The 23,663-nt window shown below is 32.3% G+C and overlaps 2 protein-coding genes across 4 annotated transcripts; one reads left to right on the top strand and one right to left on the bottom strand.

The window, feature by feature from the left end:
• The first annotated feature begins 11,964 nt into the window (after window positions 1-11,964).
• LOC109858362 lies at window positions 11,965-12,982 on the top strand. Its single transcript, XM_020435523.1, has 3 exons — window positions 11,965-12,068; window positions 12,433-12,613; window positions 12,693-12,982. Exons 1-3 carry the CDS (start codon window positions 12,000-12,002, stop codon window positions 12,764-12,766), a joined length of 324 nt encoding a protein of 107 aa, XP_020291112.1. The 5' UTR covers window positions 11,965-11,999; the 3' UTR covers window positions 12,767-12,982.
• Window positions 12,983-12,986: 4 nt separating this feature from the next.
• On the bottom strand, window positions 12,987-22,667 carry LOC109858348 (bromodomain adjacent to zinc finger domain protein 1A). 3 transcript variants are annotated; one of them, XM_020435504.1, is made up of 14 exons: window positions 22,180-22,667; window positions 21,168-21,306; window positions 20,881-21,095; window positions 20,580-20,790; window positions 20,258-20,499; window positions 19,472-20,145; window positions 18,821-19,297; window positions 18,129-18,622; window positions 17,145-17,921; window positions 16,846-17,063; window positions 16,589-16,764; window positions 16,232-16,345; window positions 14,840-15,185; window positions 12,987-14,106 (listed from the first exon to the last, which is right to left on the bottom strand). In XM_020435504.1, exons 1-14 carry the CDS (start codon window positions 22,290-22,292, stop codon window positions 13,929-13,931), a joined length of 4,374 nt encoding a protein of 1,457 aa, XP_020291093.1. In that variant the 5' UTR covers window positions 22,293-22,667; the 3' UTR covers window positions 12,987-13,928. The 3 variants fall into 3 exon arrangements, with proteins under 3 accessions (XP_020291093.1, XP_020291085.1, XP_020291098.1); XM_020435496.1 differs by having other exon boundaries at window positions 12,987-14,118; XM_020435509.1 differs by lacking the exon at window positions 16,232-16,345 and having other exon boundaries at window positions 12,987-14,118.
• Window positions 22,668-23,663: the final 996 nt, after the last annotated feature.

Consider the following 23,663-nt stretch of genomic DNA (forward strand, 5'->3'; position numbering starts at 1 on the left):
ACGATAGATGCAACTAATTTTTACTTAAGGAAGAAAATTATATTCAATCTTGATTCTTGATAAAAAGGATTGATTTTTTAATATAAATTTTTTACGTAATAGACAAATTGTTTATTTACTTATTTTAACAACTTTTTAAAAAAAGTATTTATAAACTTAAAAGTAAACGCGGCAAATATAAGAGTCAAACACACACGTACCATTCTATTAAAAAGAGTGTAATTTTTTATATACTCTAAGTAATAATATGTATAATCAATGCGGAATTAAAACTTTTGGTTACGTATTTTTTTATGATTATGATACAACTTCTCTGAAGTCTCTTAAACAAATTTACAAAGAAGTATCATCTGCCAGTAATAATTACCATCAATAATGTTCAATCATTTTTCATAAAAAAAAGTCTTCATAATTACGACGCCATTACGCCAACGTCTTGTAGCTGCGTATTATCTTGGCGCGATGATGGCTCCATTAACCGATTGCTATTGTATAACAATACAATTGGAGAAAACACATGTGACACTGCAATCAAACGAATGGTGATAAATGATTATAAGCAATAGCGATTTACGAAAAGCATATATAAGTAAGACTTGATATTTGGTTGCAGGTCCGCAACCCTGTTCCTCGCCGACATAATCAGGGAGAACGCTCCCTTCTTTCGCGTTCTATTCGCGACCTACGCACAGAACGTGATACGAAACAGAGACATCAATTTCGTTACGGCGGCGCACCCATGTGAGAATCGTGACCGCGCGACACCTACCTACCTACGTCGTGCTCCAAATTGTTATGATTCCCCGAGTCATATCTCCCTGTGGAATTGACTCGTGCGACCACGGGGGGTCCGATACACCCCTCGATTTCGGCTATTTTGTGCGCATGCTTTGTCGAGGGATCGTTGCCATTCTTCAATAAAGCGTGTAATCAAGCTAGGTGCAACGATGCATGTCAAACTATTGAACATTTACAATTTTATCTCTTTGTATTTTTAATAAATAAAATGGAAAGATGTAAATAGTGCAATTTTAATTTTGTTATTTTCACTAAAAATAATAAAACAATAATAAATTATAGAATAATGTGTATGTATATGTCTGTAGACATTCTAATGTAAATCTTTGCTATATCTAAAGAGAAAATATAGTTTGTTGTTCGGACAACTGATTTATCGTGAAACATACAGTATCATATATATCAAATTAAATTTGATTGCGACGTCAATAACGTTTAGCTTGCACGTCAAAGCTTTACGTGATACGATATAAAATAACGATAGTATAGACATATCTTACGAAAGAAAGAAATATATTTTAAACAATCATGTGTGCGAGCTTCATTTCTGTCTATATTACAATTTGTTTACTGAACTTACAAAAAACTGGCTATATTAGACGAGAAATACATACATTATCGTGCAATACACGATATTACAGAAGTCGAAAGACTTCGATCTAATAAATCCTACTTTTTATGGATAATTTTGAATTTCGCATTTTACGATATTTAAATTCGAGATAGTCGACGCAATAAAATGTATTTAAAATATAAGAAATAATTTTATCTCTTGTCGAACAATTGTTTTCTTAGATACTAAACAATTTTCTGAAATACAAAGCAATTTGGTAAATCCAGTTTTCGCAATCAGCAATTTTTTAATGCTATAAAACATGCAGTGCGCTCTCCTTGAGAACAATCTGTTCGTTCTTTCTCACGTTACTCCGACCTTACAATGATCCACTTGCGTCTATCTCGATGCTCGATTTATGAGATAATACACTTATATACTTGCTTTAGATTTGTACCATTACCACTGCATATATTCGCTCAGGACAAAAGGGAATAATTTGTGTATATACTCTCACTTAATATTAAATTCCTCTGGTTTTTTTTTACGTGAGAGAATAAGAGAGAGATGGTTTAAAAACTATATTATAATTGTTAATGCAGTCAAAAATCAGACAATATGTGCATCGAGTAAATTGTAATTTTACTTGGCGAAATACCGAATTGTAGAGATTCGAACAGAAGTGAGTCATTTTAGAACAGTTTTATCTCCGCTAAAACATTCATGCATGGGACAGTTACGGACACTGAAGCCGGAATGGAAAATCGACGTATCTCTGAATTACCTGGCGCGGACTATATAGAGAAGAAAAGTTTTCTGTCTTCCCACGGGGCTTCCCCGATTTCTGCCGCCGCGAAACTTTAAACCTCGTGGCTGTCCAAGAGTCGCTCGTGAAGAGGTTCGTATGAGGTCGAACGAGTATGCGACGCGACTCAGGGTCGGCGAACATATATCTGCAACATTCTCTTGGGAGAGTAAAAAAGTTTGCGTCGCACGAGAGAACACATAGATTTGCGTCGAGCATCGCTATGATGACTGTAGATAAAAATCGTTGACTAGAATATAAGATATATCCATATCTCCGACTAAGATATAAATCTAATATTACCTATATACTTTCATCCTCTATCTCAATCTTGTGTAAAATATTTACGTAAAAACGGGAAAAGTTTGCACGAGGAAAACGATAGTCTCATACGTCTTGCGAGCACCTATATTCATCGCGTTGTTCCCATTGTTGGTGATGGTCTGAGATCTCCTGCGGGGAAGTATCTATATACAGCTGCACAGGAAGGAGGCGCGTAGAGGAGAACGGCCGTGAGAGGGAGGGTTAACATTGCCACCGCAACACCGCATATAAATATACCGGGCAAGTCGGCCAGAGTAAAACATTTATTTAGTACCAGGGGATTTTCTAAATGGAGGGAAAGCGGGTGCAGTAATTCGGCAGAGGCCGCGATAACTCGGTTAGCCGGCAGACTTTCGATCTGTATTCTGTCTACCGACGAGTTTATCACTGTAAGCGCATTCTCTCTTTCCCTCGGCTCTTCTTTCTCTCTTACCTTTATACCAGCATTCCACCCATTGTTACTGTTATTGGTGGAGTTTTCGTTCTACGCCATTTCAGTAGACACGCGGGGCACGCGATATTTCCCTTCCACGCATTACTACCTGTATGTTCTTTGAATGTTTGTAACTATCAGTCTGTGACGGGGATAAATACAATCAATACATACGTACAAAACAATTTCCATAACTTGGATTATAAACAAATTAAACTATGATGTATTGTTCATACTCAATGTGTTGTTCGTACCTATGTAAAATTACACAGGAGACATTTTTCGGTCATGATCAAAGTTTCAAAGCTACGCCCTTCTCTTTTTCCGTAAAACATCCCTCCAAGAATTACTATCTACTTACTTCACTTCTTTTCATGATTTTTTGATTGATTAAGAACAACTCCAACGCTGAGACGCGTAAAACGTCACAAGGAGGTAAAAGAATGCTTAATTTTCCGCTAGTAAGACGGCCGGTAAAGTTAAAAAGCTGTTTACAATTTTTCATTTATTACGCGACACTCACTCAGTGACCAAGGTAATTGTTGTCTTTTCGCATAAAAAAAAAAGACGCATAATTCTTTCTAAAAAAAATATGAAAATAAAGTTGAAACAAAGATATCGATGTTTTTTTTGATTTGCCAATACTTATTGTTACTGTTTTACATTGCTGATAAGTTCTTTTTCTGAGTTTTTTGTAGCTTATTTATTGCTTTGTTGCTGAGCAACGGTCAAATGTATTATTATTGATAGTTAAGATTTGATTAGTTTTGAAATATGTGTGTAAAATACATAAAAGCAGCGGTATATCTGTTGTATCTCTTAAGATACAAAAACTTAAAATACAAAAAAGAAAATATTCTATTAAATATTGCATAAAACGCTACTGTTGATCAAATTCATTATATCTATTCTCTAGAAAACTCTCACTGTATTAAATATAGAGCCTAGTATATCTTAAAATTACATAAGTAGTTAAAAAGCTCTATTGCATTGATGAATTTACGATAGTTGTTTTGGAGAAATAATTCCTAGATTAATAATAATATCGTGTTATTACAAGAAAACAATGTTAAATATATTTTTTATGTTCTGCCTTTCAATTTCACTTCTATCTATATCTTCTTTAATTTGCTACTGACATCACGGGGAGTTTAGAGACTATATGGTGTTGGCTAATTCATTTAAACGAGATTAAGGAGCGCGTAAATATTATATACTCACTAGCATTACTATACCGTACGATTAAATACTCGCTTTCGAGGCACGAAGAAATTAATCTGATAGGGTGGATTTATATGTATATCTTATTAGAGTGAGTCTTTATCTTGCAATGTATAATATTTTAATTAAATTAATGCATAAAGGTCTGATTGATATTTTATTTTTATGAGTTAAAGCATGTAATTAAGTACATTCTTCATTAGTATCTATAAAATGTTTCTATATAACTAATTTTAATTACAGTGTAATGACGAAATATATATTATGTATTATATCACAGGTTACTTCTTGAACTTTGATGAAGTAAACTAAAATGTCTACAAAACTTCCGTATGAAAATGATGACACTAACGCGATTTCAAAATCCAGAAATCATAGGAATATATTATAGATATAGAACTCAGTCTATTATCTTTAAGCCTGCCTTATATTGCCCTGTAAAAAATGTCAATAGTTTAGTTGGTACCTATAAGAAAAGTAAACAAGAAAAAAATAACATTAATTTATCGCAATGCCATCGTCCAAATTACATTTATAAAAATTAACATAAAAAATATTTTTTTACAGATTTTATTTACAAATAATTTCTTGCAATTATAAACTGTTTTCTTAATTTGTATATGTTTTACTCTCTCCGATTAAATTGGTACTCTCTGAGTATCAATATATGAAGCATTTAAAAAACACATGCTGGAAGATAAAACATCAGGAAGATACGCTATGTGTGGAGCAAAGAACGTGTCCGAGACTTAATAGAAATACAATAGGGTAGATACATTGAGGATAGCCACTCTCTCCCTAGACAGCAGTTTGCCTCAGAAGATAAATCAAACTCCAATACGCTAAGTGGTTACGGATGACGTAAATCAGATTTCTATGTATTTTAACACCGCGTTTCGTGATTAAATTCTATTTAATTTTCAGTTCTATAAAATTTAGCTGATGATATGTTCTTCTATTTTTTTCAACAATATTTGATGTATGAGTAATGTTGATTATAATTACGCAATTTCTTTAAACTATTGGTGAAAAATGTGAAACTATTCTATATAGATAGTTTTTCATGTGCCTATACATTTTTGCCATTTCTTTACTTGCTAATGACTCATTATTAATTGTAATATGTAAATTTCAAATGTTCTACTGACTGACTGATTGTAATATCAATATGTACTTTAAGAAATGACTATAGATATATAGACGCTATGCCAAAAAAATCTTTATAAACTAACTTTTGCATTTGAAGCTATTCAAAATTTGCAGATAACGGCCATGTTTTCATTATATTGCGCTGTGTCCGGTGCTCGATCAGATTGTCTTCTACCAATTCTCTTTCTCTTTCTCTCTCTTTCAGTCTGTCCATTCTAGAGCCCCTTTCTCCGGTCGCTCGAGTGGCTGTTCCACCTTTTGCAAAAGCAGTGATATTTCAACAGCTGCGCCGCTCTCGGCGTTGAACCTCGCTTCAGTCAACGAGAACTCTAATTTCATTATAGCAGGTCTCTTGGGTCAGAAACAGTGCCGTAGTAACTGCGTCACGAGAATAACGCAATCACATGTGATTTATACTGAAAATTTTTTAACACAAAAAAGATCGTTAAACCACAATCGTATATTTGTAAAAATTATTATTTTATATATCACTAATATACTGACACAAACATTTATATTGTTTAAAAAATATATATTTTGTACATATATCTTTTTTACTAAAATATTATTTATTTAAACATAGCTATATTCACGTAAACGTAATTACTAGAATTTTCTTATTAACTTTAGTTTTGATGCAGCCTTGAATATTTTTACGGCAATATTCATATAGTAACCGCAGTGCGACCGTTCTCCATCTTCCGGCAGTCTCGCTTGGAATTGGTGTGATCAGCACGCGTGATCGTAATGTTTTCGAGCGGCTGGTGTATCCGCGGTATCTTATTGGCTAGTAAAACTGCCAATTGTCTCAAAAGCTTGGCCTCGGTCCAATAATGAGGGATTAAATATTAAAGGGCGCGTCCTGCGTGAAGTCTCGCTCAATGTTCTTTTGTTTTACGGCGGTACGTGACCAGAAAGCAACATGGCGAGAGCCGGGCACCTAACACGATTAGATCCCTAATGTTTCTTCTTTTCTCTCTCGACCTGAGAGTTCGTAGCTTTGAGAGATCATCCGAGATTGAATGCCATACGTCACTACTGGTCACCAGAGTACGAACATTAAAATCATTTTGCGCGGATACCTTTAACGCATATCGTCTCTCGCTCAAATAAAATGATTAACTTAAAATCGTCTCCAGATATAAACCGATATATTTAGTTGGCGACAAAAAATATCTCTGTTGTTTTGCACTATTTGTAATTACAAACTCTCTCTTGTCTCAGTAGAACAATTTAATTTTTATGAGATTCAATCGATGTCTAGTTAGAAAATAAAAAAATACAAAACATACGATAATAATTTATTTCATAATTTATAATTATGGAATAAAGTAAATCACTTGCAATATTTTCAGTAAATATTCGAGAAACGAGATATTAGTCTTTTTTTCACGAAAACCTCATCAGAAACTCGATCCAACTTGATTCAATCTTGTTCGATGGAACAGCGCCACGATTATTCCGAATGAAGTACCGGCGGTGTGCCATCAAACAAAACGCAAACAAATAAACTGAGGAATTTAATAGATACGCGCAACCTGATTACTTCGCGTATAAAGAAACGAATGGGTATACTTGTGTGCGGATTTACAAATTGCTCTGACCAGCGGCAACCATTTCGTAATATCGTATCATGTGATCGTAATCGACCATAATTAACGCTGCGTTATTCTACATAATTTGTCAGAAAGCTGATGTGCGGCTGATATAAAACGTCGATAAACAGGTACTAAAATCGTGAACAAAGAAAAAGAAAAGAATTACACTATTCAGCACATAAGAAATATTTGTAATAAAATAATTTAAATGCGAGATTAAAGTAATGTAACACCAATGAGATACTTGATGCAATCAAGTACATCATATACTAGTAAATAAATAATATATTTTTTAGGCATTATATTTTTTTTATAAAAAATACGCGCAAAATATTGTAGCGACAAGGAGAAAAAAGAAGTGCGTAAAGTTTAGGTACATTCAAAAAAAAAAAAAATCTGTATATGTTAATGTAATGTATTTGTACATGAGAAACTAGATTATATATATACGAGAAGAGATTACAAAGAGAAGGTAAGTGCAAAATAAGAATAAAAAATAAGCAAGAAACGAGCAAATAAAAGAAAAGGAAGCAAGCTTAGAATCTGTATATTAAAGTGAGCCATCAAGGAGTGGGAGTGTCCTACTTCGTAGACAAGGACATGTATATACTTATGCTGTATAGATCGCTATTTTTGTCGGGAATTTGCTCATTGGATGATGTTTAATTATAATATTATGGCACAAACCATTCACTCTTTCTTAACAGATTAAAAAAAATAAATATGATAAATACTCTAGAAGAAATAATTATAAATGATCAATAATTGACATCGATTTACTATATATTTCATTAAATATGTTTTTTTTATTCAGATAGAAACATAAGAAAGCTACATGTCCTACTAATATCGTAGATCTGTCTTTTTTCTACGATCCACAGTTTTGTATAGTTTAGTACAGAAAAGGTTCGTAGACCGAGAACATACGAAAAAACATAAGCAGTAAGGGAATAGGCCAATCACAGGCGAGCAATGTAAAAACCGTCTGGAACGCTTGCTGTGATTGGTTAATTCTCTTACTGTTAAAGTTTTTTCATGTGTCTCAGGCTTTACTCCCCAGTATATTATAAAGCTCAATGGTCGCAATGTGTATAAAACAGAGCAAGACAGAGCGGCCCAGAGGGACAAAGGGAGAGAGAAAGAGAGACTGAGAGAGAGAGAGAGAGAGAGAGAGAGAGAGAGAGAGAGTATATATTAACCTAGAAACTCATTACACTCGCTCCGCCCATGCTATTCGACGAAGCGACGACCAATCAGATACTGCCAGATCGTAATTGTGCCCGTGCACGGTTTAATCTCGGCATCGCGCCCAAGTATAACACACGGCCGTGTTCGGCGATGCACGGTATTGCAAGTGCATACTACTGATTCTGACGCATATACATACGCGGCCGATATGCGGCTGTATGCTAAACGGCATGCGTCTATTGCCTGGTAGATATGTATAAAAATGCACTGGGACTTCGTGTTTAAATTCCTGAACTAAAATTATGCAATTTGAGCATTATGAGTTTTATAAAACGTTTATAATATATAATATAATTTAAGATATTCATAGTTCGTTCTTATATTTGACAGTCTCAAGTTTATCCTAAGATGCTATATGGGCCGTCTTATTGACTACAGAAAATCTGAAAGTGAACTTAAGACAATCTTAAATATAAAATTCAATTATAAATATCGACTTAAGATTCTATATAGTTTTTGGATTTAATTACAACTATCAAAGGATTTCTAAGACCACGCCTTTTGGTTTCCCTTCACCGCACTTTACTTCAGCCACGGTTAACGCTCGTCATCGGTAGTGGGCGTGCTCAGGTACAGTACTGTTTCCGAGTCGCATCAGTGAGGACTTTCAACTCTTCCTGAGAAAAGCTATTTAACATCCTTAATATCGGAATGGCTACATTAAACTGTACTTGCTAACCATAACTGTACGTTTACACGACAATGCTAATCCGGTTTAGTAACCATCATTCTCGCGAAATTGGTCAATCACATTGATCACTCGGCTAATCGAGCATATCTAATGGACGTTTAATGAGGTTTATTTGGAGTTTTGATCTGTGTGAATATTTAATATGAATATACACTCCAAATATATACTGAAGCAGAAAATACACGAAAAAAATTAAGCAGCAAGACTTAAGCATTAAATAAATTAACCAATCACGGACCAAAATTCTTTTAACCATAGTTTACACTTGAGAGAATACCGGTCTGTGATTGGTTGATTAGCTTAAAGCTTAAGTCTTACTTCTTAAGTTTTTTCGTGCGTTCCCGGCTTTATACTATATATACGCAATATATAGGTTGCGTTCGGGCAGCACGCTATCAGCGCTATTGCGTCATTCTATCTTTGTTTTACTATCTAATGAGCAATAAAAATAAAATGATGCAACAGCGCTGATAGCGTGCTCCCCGAACGCAGCAGCTATAGTAGTCGCATATCAGGGTGTCCAACTTTGATTTTTGCTGCAATGTTGCTGAATTTAAATTAAGATATACTTTAATTTTTGTACAATAATGTAATTTTTATAAAGAAATATAATGTTGATATTTATTATTATGCCCAAAATAATGTATACGACACGTGTAGAATCTCTAATTCTATTGATAAGAAGCATTATATAAAATGTAAATTTGGTGTATAGATTGGTAATAAAATTAAAAGAACGTTTATAACTTACTTTATAAATTACTTTCTTCAGAAATAACGTATTTTATTACAAAGTTAAAATAAAAATAATAAAATAGAAAAGAAATAAAATCAACTATTTTATATAATTTATAAATATTTTATTATTTTGAAATTTAGAAAATACACGTACGTGTGTGTGTGTGAGTATAGTCAGTTGACTAAAAATATAGTAACATGCATTTTTAAAAGAAAAATTATGTTGACGAGATCTTATAATTATTAAGATCCACAAAATTGAATTTAGTTTTAGTAAGACCAGCACATATTTAGGATAATGCAAAATCAAACATAACTGTTATTGCGTTTGTTATTGTAAATCAGAGACGTCGAAGATGCAAAACCGAACACAAATAAATCAATTAATTACATAGACGAATATTTTTGACGTAAATTTTTGAGTTGAAAGAACATTCCAACGTCTCCAATTTGCAATATCAAACGCAGTACGTGTAAGACAAAAGGATGGAACGTTTGAAAAGGGAGTAAGAAAGAAAGAGAAAATGAAAAGATAAGCGAAATGCATTGTGCGAGAAAGAGGTGAAAAAGAAAGAAAAGAAAGAAAAGATAAGAAAGAAAAAGAGAGAGAGAGAGAAAACTGCAAGATGTGAAGGAAGAAGAGAAGAAAGAAGGGAATAGCAATCGTGATGGGAAAGAGCGAGCGGAGTTGAATAAAGAAGGGAGAAAAGTAGAGAAAGGGAGGGCACTCGTACACGTTAAAATTGCCCGGCCATTAACGATACTATGTTATTACGCTTGTCCTTTTTTGCTACACGGCGCGACCTCCACTCGTGAGTGTTCAAATCGTTGTCGGCCATCTTGGAACATAAGATTGAGAAAAGAAAAGTGCAATAGAGACAGAGACGGAGAGAAAAAGAGTCGTGTTGCATTCCGTGTACTCTTCTTCATCGCTGATTGCAAGATTTGATTTGACGTCACAAATTAATCGATTAATTAAACTAAGAAATATGATACCCTGTAAAAATTTAATCATAAATATACATATGTATATACAACGTAATTTATAAATGTATTTAATTTCTTATATAATTAAATATATGATGCTGTTCCGTTTTTATATATACATATAAAATATGTCATTTATATATAATTATACATAATGCATATATTTGTATTATTCTATGTGTAATATAGATATAAGTTTATCGGTTGCGTAAAATATAATACAAAGGTATGTGAATTTTGTGGAAAAATATACCAATTAAATAGTGTATCTAATATACTGACTATTTCTATATATAATTATATCACATGTATATAATCATATGTATACTTTTTTATCAGGTTGTGCGAATATTCTTTTTTTTATACTATATTAGCTTATACAAAGTCTCTCTGGTGTATAAATCTTTTATCTTATCTTGTTTTGTTGAATAAACAGTATTAGTGGCAATAAACTTCTTTTTTTTTTGTGCTGAAACCACCCCACTACTTTTTTGCCAAATTTTTTTTCTGTATGTCATTGCACGTGACAAAATTTTAATCGTAATCGTAAGACCGTAAGCAAACCCACTAATCACAGATCAGCATTCTAAATTAAGATAATATTAGTAGTACAATCAGCATTTTGCTCTTAGAGAAAAGCAAGATATTGATTGGCTATCGCATTGCATTCTGTCTGCAAGCGTCATAAGACAATTTTACACAGAACAGAATCATCGTGATTGGTTGATTTCATCGTGACTCGTTTTCACTCCGCTTTTGAGGAGCAAAACGTTATGATAGGTAATCAATCAATAATATCAAAGTAGTCTTGTAAAATTGTTTTATGTAAGCAAAAGAGAATGCTGCGTTCAGTAGAACTCAACGCTTAGCAAGTGCTTTGCTATTATTGCTTACGATTGACTTGTACTCTCATAGTTTCAATAGATTTACAAGAAAAGGCCAATCACAGACAATAAGCGCAAAGCGCTTGCCAAGCGCTGAGTTCTGCTGAACGCAGCCAATGAAAATCGGAATGGAATTGTCATTTCAATTATTTGTGATTGGTTAACCTCCCACCATAAATCCTTATTGTTCGGATTTTTTAAAGTGAGGTCTGGTACGTTATTGGTTACATTTCTAACTTTGCGCGTGCGTTTTTGGTACATGAAAATAGAGAAGAATGAGAAGTGTGGTTTGAAGTTGTTCATACCCCGTGCACATAAAAGTGTACGTATTATATAATTTAGTTATATTTTAATATTAATAGCCACCCACTAGACGTTACAACAATCTAATATCGTCAAATATCTTATTAAACCAGAGTCAATCGGAATTCATTAAGCTAGCTGGAGCAGCTCGTGATAAAAGTTATTAAATAGTCTAATTAAAATTCTTTGAGTCACTACAACACTAGTATACTATTAAACTCGAAATGTGAGTAATATAAAAAAGTAATATATATAAAGTCTTATTATATGCATAAACAGATTGACTATAAATTCAGACAGATTACTCCAATTATCTGTAAAGCAGACAAACATAAGGTTTGTAAACAGATTTGTTACATACTATTATTCTTGACAAAATGACAAATCTCAAGTAGATATGTTCAGTGCAGGTTTTGGTGCTTATTTGCATTGGACAGATCTGCTCAAGATTTGGTGTCAATTAACTAGCTTTTTTGTGCTTTTCTGTCTACAATTCTGTAAACAATCTTGAAAAAACTAAATTCTGTATTCTAAATATCATTTTAATGATAAAATGTTTTGTGGGTATGTGACAAAGTCTGTTGATAAAACTTAATTAAACTTTGCTATTACAGTAATTACATCACTGAGTGCAGGCATGCTAAATATAATTAGTGTGCAATCTTAATATATATCTTTATAAGTTTGTTTTTATTTTCAGATTTGTATAACCAAAATGTCTGAAGATGTACCATTTCGACGTATGAAATTTCCGTATACTTTTACAGCTAAGTTTGCACAATTTCCACATGCATATTATACAAAACACAGTTGGTTATTCAGATATTGGCACATTGGTATATTACTCACAATACCTATTTTTTACAAAATACAGAAGTTATGTATGTATATTGTACTATTCCAAAATCTTTATATCTGTCAAAATACGTATAAAACATTGAACTTGTTACAAACTTTCAGCATATTCTCCTGAGAATGTTAAAAAGTGGGCGAAAACTCGTGAAGAAATGTTCAGTGGCACTGGTCATCATTAAAAACAAACAAAGATGTAGAGAAGTTTCACTATTAGATACATAAATATAATGAACATGAAGAGAAAAAAATTTGGAATTCCTCAATCTCTCATAGTTAAAATAAATTGATTTTTAATCACGTCTCCTATAAGAGTTTATAGAAAAGTATAGGAAATGGATTATTTCAAAAATTGTATTTGACGATCTGTATTACTAAAATAAATCGTATAAAATACATGTCTAAGAAAAAACACATTTTTTATTAGTTATATAATATAGCAAAACTATTATATTTTGTACCATAACATTCTCAACTAGAGTCAGAAATCATAAAATCTTAAACACATGCATAAAAAAAATTAAGTACTATTAAAAAAACAAATTTTTATAAAATGTGAATATGTAATATTTTCAGTTGATAATAGAACACGTAGTAAGAAAGTATCCAATTTTATTGTCGGAATCTACAAACAAATTTATTAATAATGCTTCTATCTGAATAATAATGTATTTTCCGAAAGCTTGTTTGTATTCTACAATCTTGCATATTTATAAACAATTTCAAGAAAAGCAAGTTTATAGAATATCATACATCACTCAATATCTCAATTTAATTACAATGAGAAGTAAATATCTGATGCACTTATGTGAGAATAATATTGAAATAAATAAAGTTCTTTCTCGAGATAATATAATATATTGAATTTTGCTTGTTATTTTATCTATAAAAGAAAGAAAATAGTATTACTATTGTACTGCTCGAAAAAAATAAAACTAATCGTGTACGTTCTGCCTTAAAATATTCTGCTCATGTGCTAGTATGTTTGGAAATATATATAGTACGGTTATACATATGCATCTCTGCAAATAATACTGCGGACATCTATTACGAAACGTCTAGAAAAATCGACTCTTAAAAAGAAAAGCACATCTTTCTTAATACGCCGTTAATTCTGTAGAATAGTTTCCGAATTGTACTATATTCCGTTGTTATTGTAATCTTATTATCCGCTGTAGAAAGAATTGGTATACTTTACAAACTGTTTTGAGTTTTATATATATATATATATATAAATATACATATATACAGATATGTATATGTGTATATATATATATGTATATATATAATCTTATAAGTATATATGCTATATATATGCTATATTGATACATGAGTATCTTGTTTCTATCTTTTCTTTTCTTTTTCATCATCCTCGCTGTTGGACGCATTATTTTCTTCAATATCACCGCTACCATCCAGTTTTGTCCTCTTAGGTTTAGGTTCTTGGAAAAGTTCCTCATCAAAATTCAAGCCCAATTCCTTACAACGTTTCTCGAAGTACTTGAGTAATCGCGTACCTGCCCTGTATACGTAACTATTTTTAACAAAATATAGCCTGACTTCTTATATATGTACTTTCTTTGGTTCGGAGGCCAAAGATTTTCTTATATTAATAAAAGTAAACTTTTCTGGCAATATATGAATGCAGTTGTAAATTTTGTAAACAATTATGAAGTAAGCCATTTTCTTTTGTCAATTATGAAACGGTTTCATTATTTATGTTATTTGATCACGTAAATTAATGTCTTTATGACGATAATGTGAAAAGTTAATACAAGTGAAAAAAAATTATCGGGGAAAAAAGGAGAGTTTCGGATAGTAATAAAACAGAATGAGGGAGAGGACAAGAGAATGATAAAAAAAAGCGTGAGAGAGAAATAGAGAAGAAAGAGAAAACAATAATAGAAACAATTGGGAAAATGTGTGCATATATGTTTTAAATACAGTTAGATATATTAAGTTTTAGTTGTCAATATTTGAGTGAAAAAACAAGTTCATTTGTAAGACTATAAAAATCAACATTCTATTCTATAAGAAATAAAGACATATAAATGTATGTTGCTACTTTGTTAATAATTTTATGATAGCAAAAAAATAATAAATTTATATATAAAATCTACATGCGCGCACACAAGTAATAATAAATGAATATAAATAAATACTATATATACTATACTATATATTAATTAGCATTATATAATCTCTGGCATCCGAACTTGTTTTAGAAAACAAATAATAATAACGTCGATACGTACTTGTAAACAGAACTATTTTCCTTATTATACAAACTACAGTTGTCAAAGACCAACCAGCAATCGCTAAAAAATCTGTCCAGCGTCTCGTACTCGCCATTTTCAAGTTTGGTTTTGATAGTACCAAAGTCCATCGGATTAGAAATGATACTGTGGTAATCTGGTACTTCTTCTTTAGTAACAGGAGATAGAAATGGCCATGAATCTCTATGATGCTTAATGTCGGTTAATAAGTCTTGTAATTTAGACATAGATCCTTTTATCGTATTTTTGTCTTCTTCAAGTTCAGCGGCTCTTTTCGTTGCGCGTCGTGTTTGTCTTGGTTCGGCATCATCCGATGTACTACTATCTATATGTAAAAAATTTCCAAATTTAGCGTTACATATGTATCACATGTTTTTTTACATCTTGATTTGAAGACAGTAAAACATTTGTTTACAAAATGTTTTACTACAACTAATATATGATTAATATGATACATAAGTTCGAGCAATAACAAATTTTTCTGACAAAAGATAAATAATTAGACTAAGTAAAGCATATGCAGAAATGTAATGCTGACTTGTACCTTACAACAATACTGTCAACATCAAAATCGCCAATATTTAATGATATAACAATATTATTAAAGATTGCTAACTTTATGGCCCAAAGTTGAAAACAATATGTCGGACTTATGTCATGATCAATATACAGTGTCTTAAAACAAAAGTTAATATTCTGAGAGATAATATCAGTCATTTTAAGTAAACCTATTCATACGAATAGTTTCGTTTTATTCTGATTTCCGAGATTAAATATGCAGTTGTAAAATTATTGTTAAGAAAGAGATAAAATGATATTGATACTCTATCACTTTCTAAGATATTGATCTTTCCTGTTATATATATGACATCCTGTACATATCAATAAATGTATTAGGTAATACTGACAGTATTATTGATTATATAAGATCCGGGCCTATCTTAACAAAAATTGAATTTTATCTAAGAAAGTCAATATAACAATTATATTTGTGTTAAATCAAATTTTTAAATTAGCATTACTTAGTATTCTCAATTAGAATATTCCATAAAAAAAGAAAGTCTTTTTTTATAGAAATTTACGAAAAGATTTTCATATATATAGAATTTTTATATACATACAAATATATATTAATAGAGAAGAAATAGTTTTCTCTGAAATGTGATGATAATGATGATTATGCGTGTATATATGCATGTAGCAGCTCACATATACTATTCCACTACTAAAAATATAAAACAATGTAACTATAAAAAAAAGCTTATAGGAAATATTCTTCTACACGGTCTTTTTAAAAACAAAGAACACAAATTAGTTATAAAGATGTTATGGATGTGTACAGACAGAGTAAAAAAGAAATACTATACAGACCATCCCAGTCTGTAGATTCTGTAGTGAGGAGGCTCTTGGCAAAGCCATGGATGCGAGAGCGTGCTGCTGCTGCGCACAACCTCTCCTTGTCTCTTTCCCTTTCGCGCCCCCTCACTATTAACATAATTTAAATACTAAAAAACTGTTTTACAGCATCTTCTTACAACGTTACATCATATTGTTACAGAATTCCAAGAATTTCGAATCGACGAAAGTCCGAATAAATTTTTTCTCTACTTCAAGTTTTAAATGTTATATGTTTATATATATTTATATATGTATATATATATATATGTATGTATGTATGTATGTGTATATATATATATATAACGTTGATCAATTATTTCTCTTTGTTACCTTTTGTTCCATTCCTTTTTTTATCTTTACATTTAGAGCAAGACCATCTTCCTCTAGGAGCTCTCGACAGTGGTGGTTCGATACATTCTAAATGATAACGATTTGGGCATGTATCGCAAATGATCATCTTTCCACCACTTTTACACGATGCGCACAAGTTTCCTAAGTTTATATTCCTAAAATAACAATAAATATATTACTTTTCTATAACATTTTAATTGTGTATGATCATTTTTGTTAATGCAAAAGTAACTAACACGTCTTCTTCGTTTTCTTCATCATCTGGATCATTCTCTTCATCATCTTCATCATCACTATCGAATACCCGCTTTGCACGATTATGTCGTGTTTCTTTAATTAATATTGTTTCATCTTCTATATCATCTTCAAATTTTTTTCGCTTCTTCATGATTTCTTTGGGTTTGATCTCCGGTGGTTTGCATGCTGTACAAAACCAATCACCAGCTGGTACAGCCTGTAAAATAACAAACCCAAATAATAAATCCCAACAGAAAAATTTATCATCGCAATACATTATTAGAACAATTAAGCTTACGGTAAGCTTCGGCTTTAAACAATAAAGATGATGTCCCCTGTTGCATCCATCACAAAGTAACATGTTCTCTGCATCTCTACGTCTTCGACATATGCGACACTGTGCATTTAATGCGCTTCTGTGCCACGCAACGCTATTGTGTAAGGTACTCAAGTGAACGAACAACTGAGACCAACTCGTCGACGCTATAAGCGATTGTTCCCATCTTTCTCGCACTTCTTCACCCGACCATTTCTTATCTTTTTGATCAGGTCCTAGAGGTTTCTGCAAATATTTTTGTTCTATAGCATGAGAGAGCTGTAGAATAGCACATGCCAGCTGTTTTATTATGGTTTGCTGTTTTTGATCTAGCGGCATTTCGTCTTCACTGGGTAAGCCTAAATACATTCCTGGATCCCTGTACGTCTTTATATTGATACTACCAGTGTCGGAATCAGGAGTGCAAGGTCTGCTATGTTTGAATTCGTTCTTTATCTTGTCAATCAATATGTTAGCGGGTACATCTATATCTATCTCATTACCGGCGCACATCAACTTATCACATTGTTTGTCATAGCTTCTTTTGTTAATCGCATCTCTCCACTTTGTACGATCTGCAATTTTTAAAGATCCCAAGCAACCCGCGTTGATTTTGTCTTCAAAATCCAAAATATGATCTCTTAAAGACATTTCCATCACTTCGTCGACTGACACTTCAGGAGGAAAGTTCAAGTTTGCGTTTTCATATTTATTTTTCTTTGTTATCTTGTTAATCTGTCCTTTGTTTGGGTCTGGAAACTGCATATATCTTCATTACTCTTTGACTTCTTTTTCATAACACTCTATATATGTGAACTTATGTGCGAAAAGCGATTGATAAGTATCCGAAACGACTACAGATAGCGACAATAGTATAACATTGTTGTTGTCGTTGACAAGTTTCATTTTTCAGAATAAATGTTATTTACTAAACTATAGAAAAATATAATAAAATTACATACTTACAATGTCAGGATTTAATTTGTGCTTAGGACATTCATTAATAACAAATAGTAAGCTATCCATTTCTTGTAAAAGATTATTTCGAAGCTCGCTTTCCCTGATACCTCTTGTGCTTAAACTATTTACTAATGTTTCAATATCTTCTTTATTCCCATAAAAGCTCCACTTTGTCGGTGATCTTTTGCAATGAACAGGACAGTCCTTGTCGCCTGTACACAATACCAAACTTCTTTTAATATTAATAAGATCTTGCTTAAATTCTTTTCGAGGACTCATTTCTTTTCGTGGTGATTTGATGCCATTTTTATCTAAAGATAAAATCTTTTTGGGCGATTTTTTTGATTTTTTGAAGCTGTTCTCTTTGTCACTCAACTCGTCTTCAAATTTGTTTTTTAGATATGCAAACATTGCTTCCTTATCTTGTAACTCTGGATGATAGGGAGTACCCTCAGGAAGACAGTCTCCAGGCCAATGCTCATCATTTTCTACAAATAAGCCTAGAATAAAAAAAGATAAAACTTGCTTAACTTTTATACACAAGAGACATAATAATTACATATTTTCTAACATATCAAAACTTTGTGTCAAAATATTTATTTTTCCTCAAAACAAAAACGCAATATCTTAAACTATCAAAAACTTGCCAAAAAAACCAAACTAAACAACTAGAAATATTAAGTGTAAAATCGTGATACCTGGTATAGATATAAATCTCCAGTATCTCCTATGAGCTCTATCTGCTCCCAAATAGAGCATCATCCTATCATTTTTTGTTGCTTGCTGCAACTCTTTCAGTTTGTTTTCATATTCTTCTTTTTTCTTTTCCTCTTCGCAATTACTCCGCGTAAGTTTTTTCGGCTTCTGTTCTTCTTCTTCAAGCTTTCCTTCTTTCTCCCGTTCTCGCAATTTTTCTTTCTCTTCCTTTTCTTTTTTCTGTTCAGCAAGCAAAAATAATTTTAATTCTTTTTTTGCTTGATGTATTTTGTCATATCGTTCTTCGATTGCGTCGCGTATCGATGCAAACGTAAGCAATTGATTGACCAAACATGTAACAATCTTTACTTTGTCATCTAAATCAATCTCGCAGACATTTCGATGGCCCAACAATCGCAAAAGATAACTCTCATTAATCCTCAAAAAAAGCGCTGGGTCGTCGTAGTTAGTATAACCACCTACACACAGTTACATATTAATAGCTATATACGAAATGCTCATGTATGGAGAGGAGGGAGGGAGGGAGGGAGGGAGGGAGGGAGAGAGAGAGAGAGAGAGAGAGAGAGAGAGAGAGAGAGAGAGAGAACAAAGAAGAAATTATAAATACAAAAGAGTACAATAAATATACGTACCTTTCTGAGAATATCGCCATTTAGAAGCAGCTTCGCTTATACGTCCTCCAGAACTTAATAAATGTTGTCTCAAAATCTCACTAAGTGTTACGTGATCTAACGTAAGTTCTGATAGTTTGCATCCTTGATAAGTTGGACACCATCTTGAAGCCATTGTAGCAAGTTTTACAGCCTTTGCCATTGATGATGCGTCTGCGTAAGAACTAATATCATCCAGCAAAACAGATGCTTGCGCATCAATCTCATTATCTTCTCCCGCTTGATATTTAAATATATTTGATAATAACATTTGCAAAAGATCACTCCATGGACCAGAAGCTTCTTCAGTCAATAACGCCTTTTCTAATAGTTCTAAATTAAAGCCTCCTGGAAAATATACAGATGTTTCTAATTCTTCATCGAAAAATTCAAGAAACTCCGATATCATAACAAAGTCTCCAAATTTCTCGTTTGGTATGTTGCATTTAATAACAACAGGTTCAGGAATAGGACAGAGATCTTCACATTCAAGATCTTCTCTTGGTTTGTTCCACTTTTTCATGTATGCAGCCAAAGCTGCTAACTTTTGTTTTCTTTCCTTTTTGTGCTCACTTTTCAATGCTCTTTCTTCTTTACGCTTCGCCTTTTCTTCCAAAGCTTTTGCTTTAAGTTCATCTTTAAATTTGCCATTCATTCTGTTGATACAAGTATTGCAAAGTATTAAAAACCTATTAGTGTGCCTCTCCTTTCTCTTTCTCTCTCACATGCGCACGCGCATACACACCATCTTATTGAATATGTATTTACCTTGGCTTTCGAAGTTTCTTCACATCAGTGTCATTAATTTTTGTACTGTCACTAACTTTTCCTTGTGAGTTTGCTTTTTCAAGTGTTTTTTGTTTTGACACATTTGGAACAAGAAATTTATCTATTGATTCTTGCTTTTGTTTGATAGATTTTGATGTACGCAACGTAAAATCAGGTAGAGTTCCAGCAAAAATGGTATCAAAACGAACTTTGTTAATACCATATTTTTCCAACACACTTTCCTACAATATTAATATAATATAAATCAAAATCAACACTACAAATTAATATCTTTGGATAAGGATTTCATTCTGATAGTAACCTTGACAACCCATATACCGCTATTATTTTGTTCACAAAGCTGACGAAGAAATATTTTATTACGCTCTCTACTATAATGTTGTTTCCGTCTTCTAATCTGAGATGCTTCTACAATCATAAGCTGACTGATCTCAGAATCCCCAGAATCCAATTGTTCTACTTCATAGCGAAATAATCTTGCAGGTGGATAATAATAATTTTCTTGTGGAGTTCTAAAATAATCATATACAATATTAAATTGATAATACAATATTGTTTGCATTACATCACGCACACATTGTGAATAAGATAAATTTATTTACCTGCTATTTTCAGACATATATGTTTTAAGTTGTTGTTCTGTTGGTGTAATAACTTGAAGAACATGACAGTTATACCACGAGTCCTCAGTAAAACTAGCTTCTACCATTTCTCCCACAAAATACCGATCTCTTGCAAATTGGTAAACATCTTCAATCATTTCATTAAAAGAAGATCTACTTGTTTTGCTAGCAAGGTACAATATAGGAATTCGTAACTAAAAAATAATGTTTTATATCAAATATCAAATTGCTTATTCCTAAATTCTTTAAAATTTTAAGTCTTATACCTCCATTGGAAATTCTTTCAAACTCTTCTTTGCATTTTCTTCACATTGCAAAGCTTCTTCAAAAGTCATGTTACTTCGACCAGTAATGCTGCATGACCATATAAGTGAGTTGCACAAGATAATGCGTTCACAAAATTCACTGTTAAGAAATAATTTAGTATAATTATTAGTACACCATTTATAACAGAGAAATTTCTTCACTTGTGTGTATATGCATACACACACACGTAACAATAAATTTATTTTTTTATACATTTACACCTCCCATAATTCAATTTTTTCTTTATCCCTACTTTGTAATAAGAATTCAGTATGTGCACTGTCATAACAATTAGGTTTTATTGTTTGCATGTGCTTTTATCTCTCATTACCATTTACAGTAGTGAGATAGAAGTATAAAAAAGAAAGAAATTAAGATAAGTAAAAGAACAGTTACTAATACAAATATTAAAACTTAATAAATAGTATATTAAATATTAACAAAAACTCAATTATTATTACGCCTCAAAACTAGTTTAAACTGAGATTCTTAGCTGAAACAACACTGATTGTGAATATCTTAAGATTTATATTTATAATCATATTTTAGCTGAGAATTTCAGTTGAAACTAGTCTTGAGATATTTGATTCAATAAATAAATCTCAATATTTAGTTTGACATTTATTTATAATGGCAAAGTTAGACATAAAATTGAATGTTGAAAAAAATAGTATATATGAGAGATTACTAAACATAATATATAACTTTTTAAATTTTCACTAGAAAAAACTCTTAGTATAATTTTGCAACAGGAATATTCAATTTTCAATGAAGTAAAAACAAAGTGCAAATTGGTAACAATATCTTTAATCCAACATGATAGAGCAAACTTGTCATCTGTATATATATACTAGGAAATATGATTTCTCTTTTCAATACGAATTATCATTGCTGAAAGGAGATGACATCCAAGCAGGAGATTTAGAAAACCTAACCAAGTCTTGAGAAGAACTGACGTTTTAATGAACTTACTTATAATTCTTGAAAATCTCGTTTGTTACTTCGCAGTGATATACCTCGTCGTCATCTCTGAAGTCAGATGAAACGTGAAGCCTCTGAAATGGCTGTTTGCGCAGCAGCGGCATTTTGACGATGAAAATATGAAACGAGGTGCTCTCGTTGCGTCGTGCTGGGAGATCAGTATCGTAAATAATAGAACACTCGACCGTGAAAATGCTGTAATGTCGCTCTCACGCACGATACTTCGCACATATGAACGAATGCATACGCTCAAGTGACACGTGCGGACTTCCCGCTATTTGCCGAAAATGAACGTACATACACCGCTAATCTTCACAATAGACATTTGGGAATGCAAATCGCGATACAGCACGAGGCTGCGATCGAAAACCGCGTATCAATTCACGCGGGCATGTACATATGTGTATCTTTTACCGCAATCGCAATGATCTCATAACAAAGCGCGCAATTTCAACAGCGCCGAACGCCACCAATAAAGGTACCTTTTCATGCATCGCTCATTGCTCGTTTTCAGCGAAAAAACCATAGGCGTGTAAAGATGGACTCAGCATATCTGCATGTGGAATACATTTCCCGCTTTAAGAGCTATCGCAGACAAAATGGCGCTTAGCTGCATGTGCATAGCATAAAACCATTTGAACCAATAAGCATCTAGCTTAAGCTCGTGTTATACTGCGTATTGCGGACGCGAATCGAAATTTATCCAATTCAAATAAGGCAGCCACGTTTTATACATTCTACAATAAAGTACTATCAGTCATTGTAATATTTATATAAATATATATTTATTGTCTAAAATACGATAAGTACTGCGTTTACATCAAACTTTGATGCGAATTGACATTTGCCGCGAAGATCAAAACTAACAATCGATTTCTGAAGCCTATAGTTACAAATTTTTATAATGGAATTGTGGCCTATGCTAACGGACACAGATATAACATTCATTAGACGTCTACGTCCATGTGACGTTCTAACGAACATGTAATTGAGATTTGTGTAAAATGTTGTTTTGTGTGGGACATCATAAACATATATGTATATATTTAATGATTATAATAACATGAACATATTTTTCTCTTTTTAAGTTTTGTATTCTTCATAAAAAAAATGATAAAGCAGCAAATGAAAAATAGGCAGCAATGCGGAGTAAGAATTATATTGTAAATAGTTTGGAAAAGTTTTATACAAGTTTATATATAATCTCAAAATAAATATAAAATTCTGCTAAAAACATATCTGTCTATAATATTTCACGAAGTATATCTCTGTCTTCTTTTTATCAATATAAGTTGGAATTATCATGTTTTGTGACCAAGTTTTTTACGTATTTCAGACTGCAATCACTAGATAATCTAGAAATAATCCGGCAGAAACTCCGTATCGCGTAATTACTAAGATAAGATTAGTATCTACCTTTCTCGATGATTTTCGACAAAGTAGATTTTCAAAACTAATTCTCGAGCACGCGAGAG

This window comes from Pseudomyrmex gracilis, unplaced genomic scaffold, assembly GCF_002006095.1.
Source record: "Pseudomyrmex gracilis isolate BER0280 unplaced genomic scaffold, ASM200609v1 scaffold_6, whole genome shotgun sequence".
NCBI classification, from domain to species: domain Eukaryota; kingdom Metazoa; phylum Arthropoda; class Insecta; order Hymenoptera; family Formicidae; genus Pseudomyrmex; species Pseudomyrmex gracilis.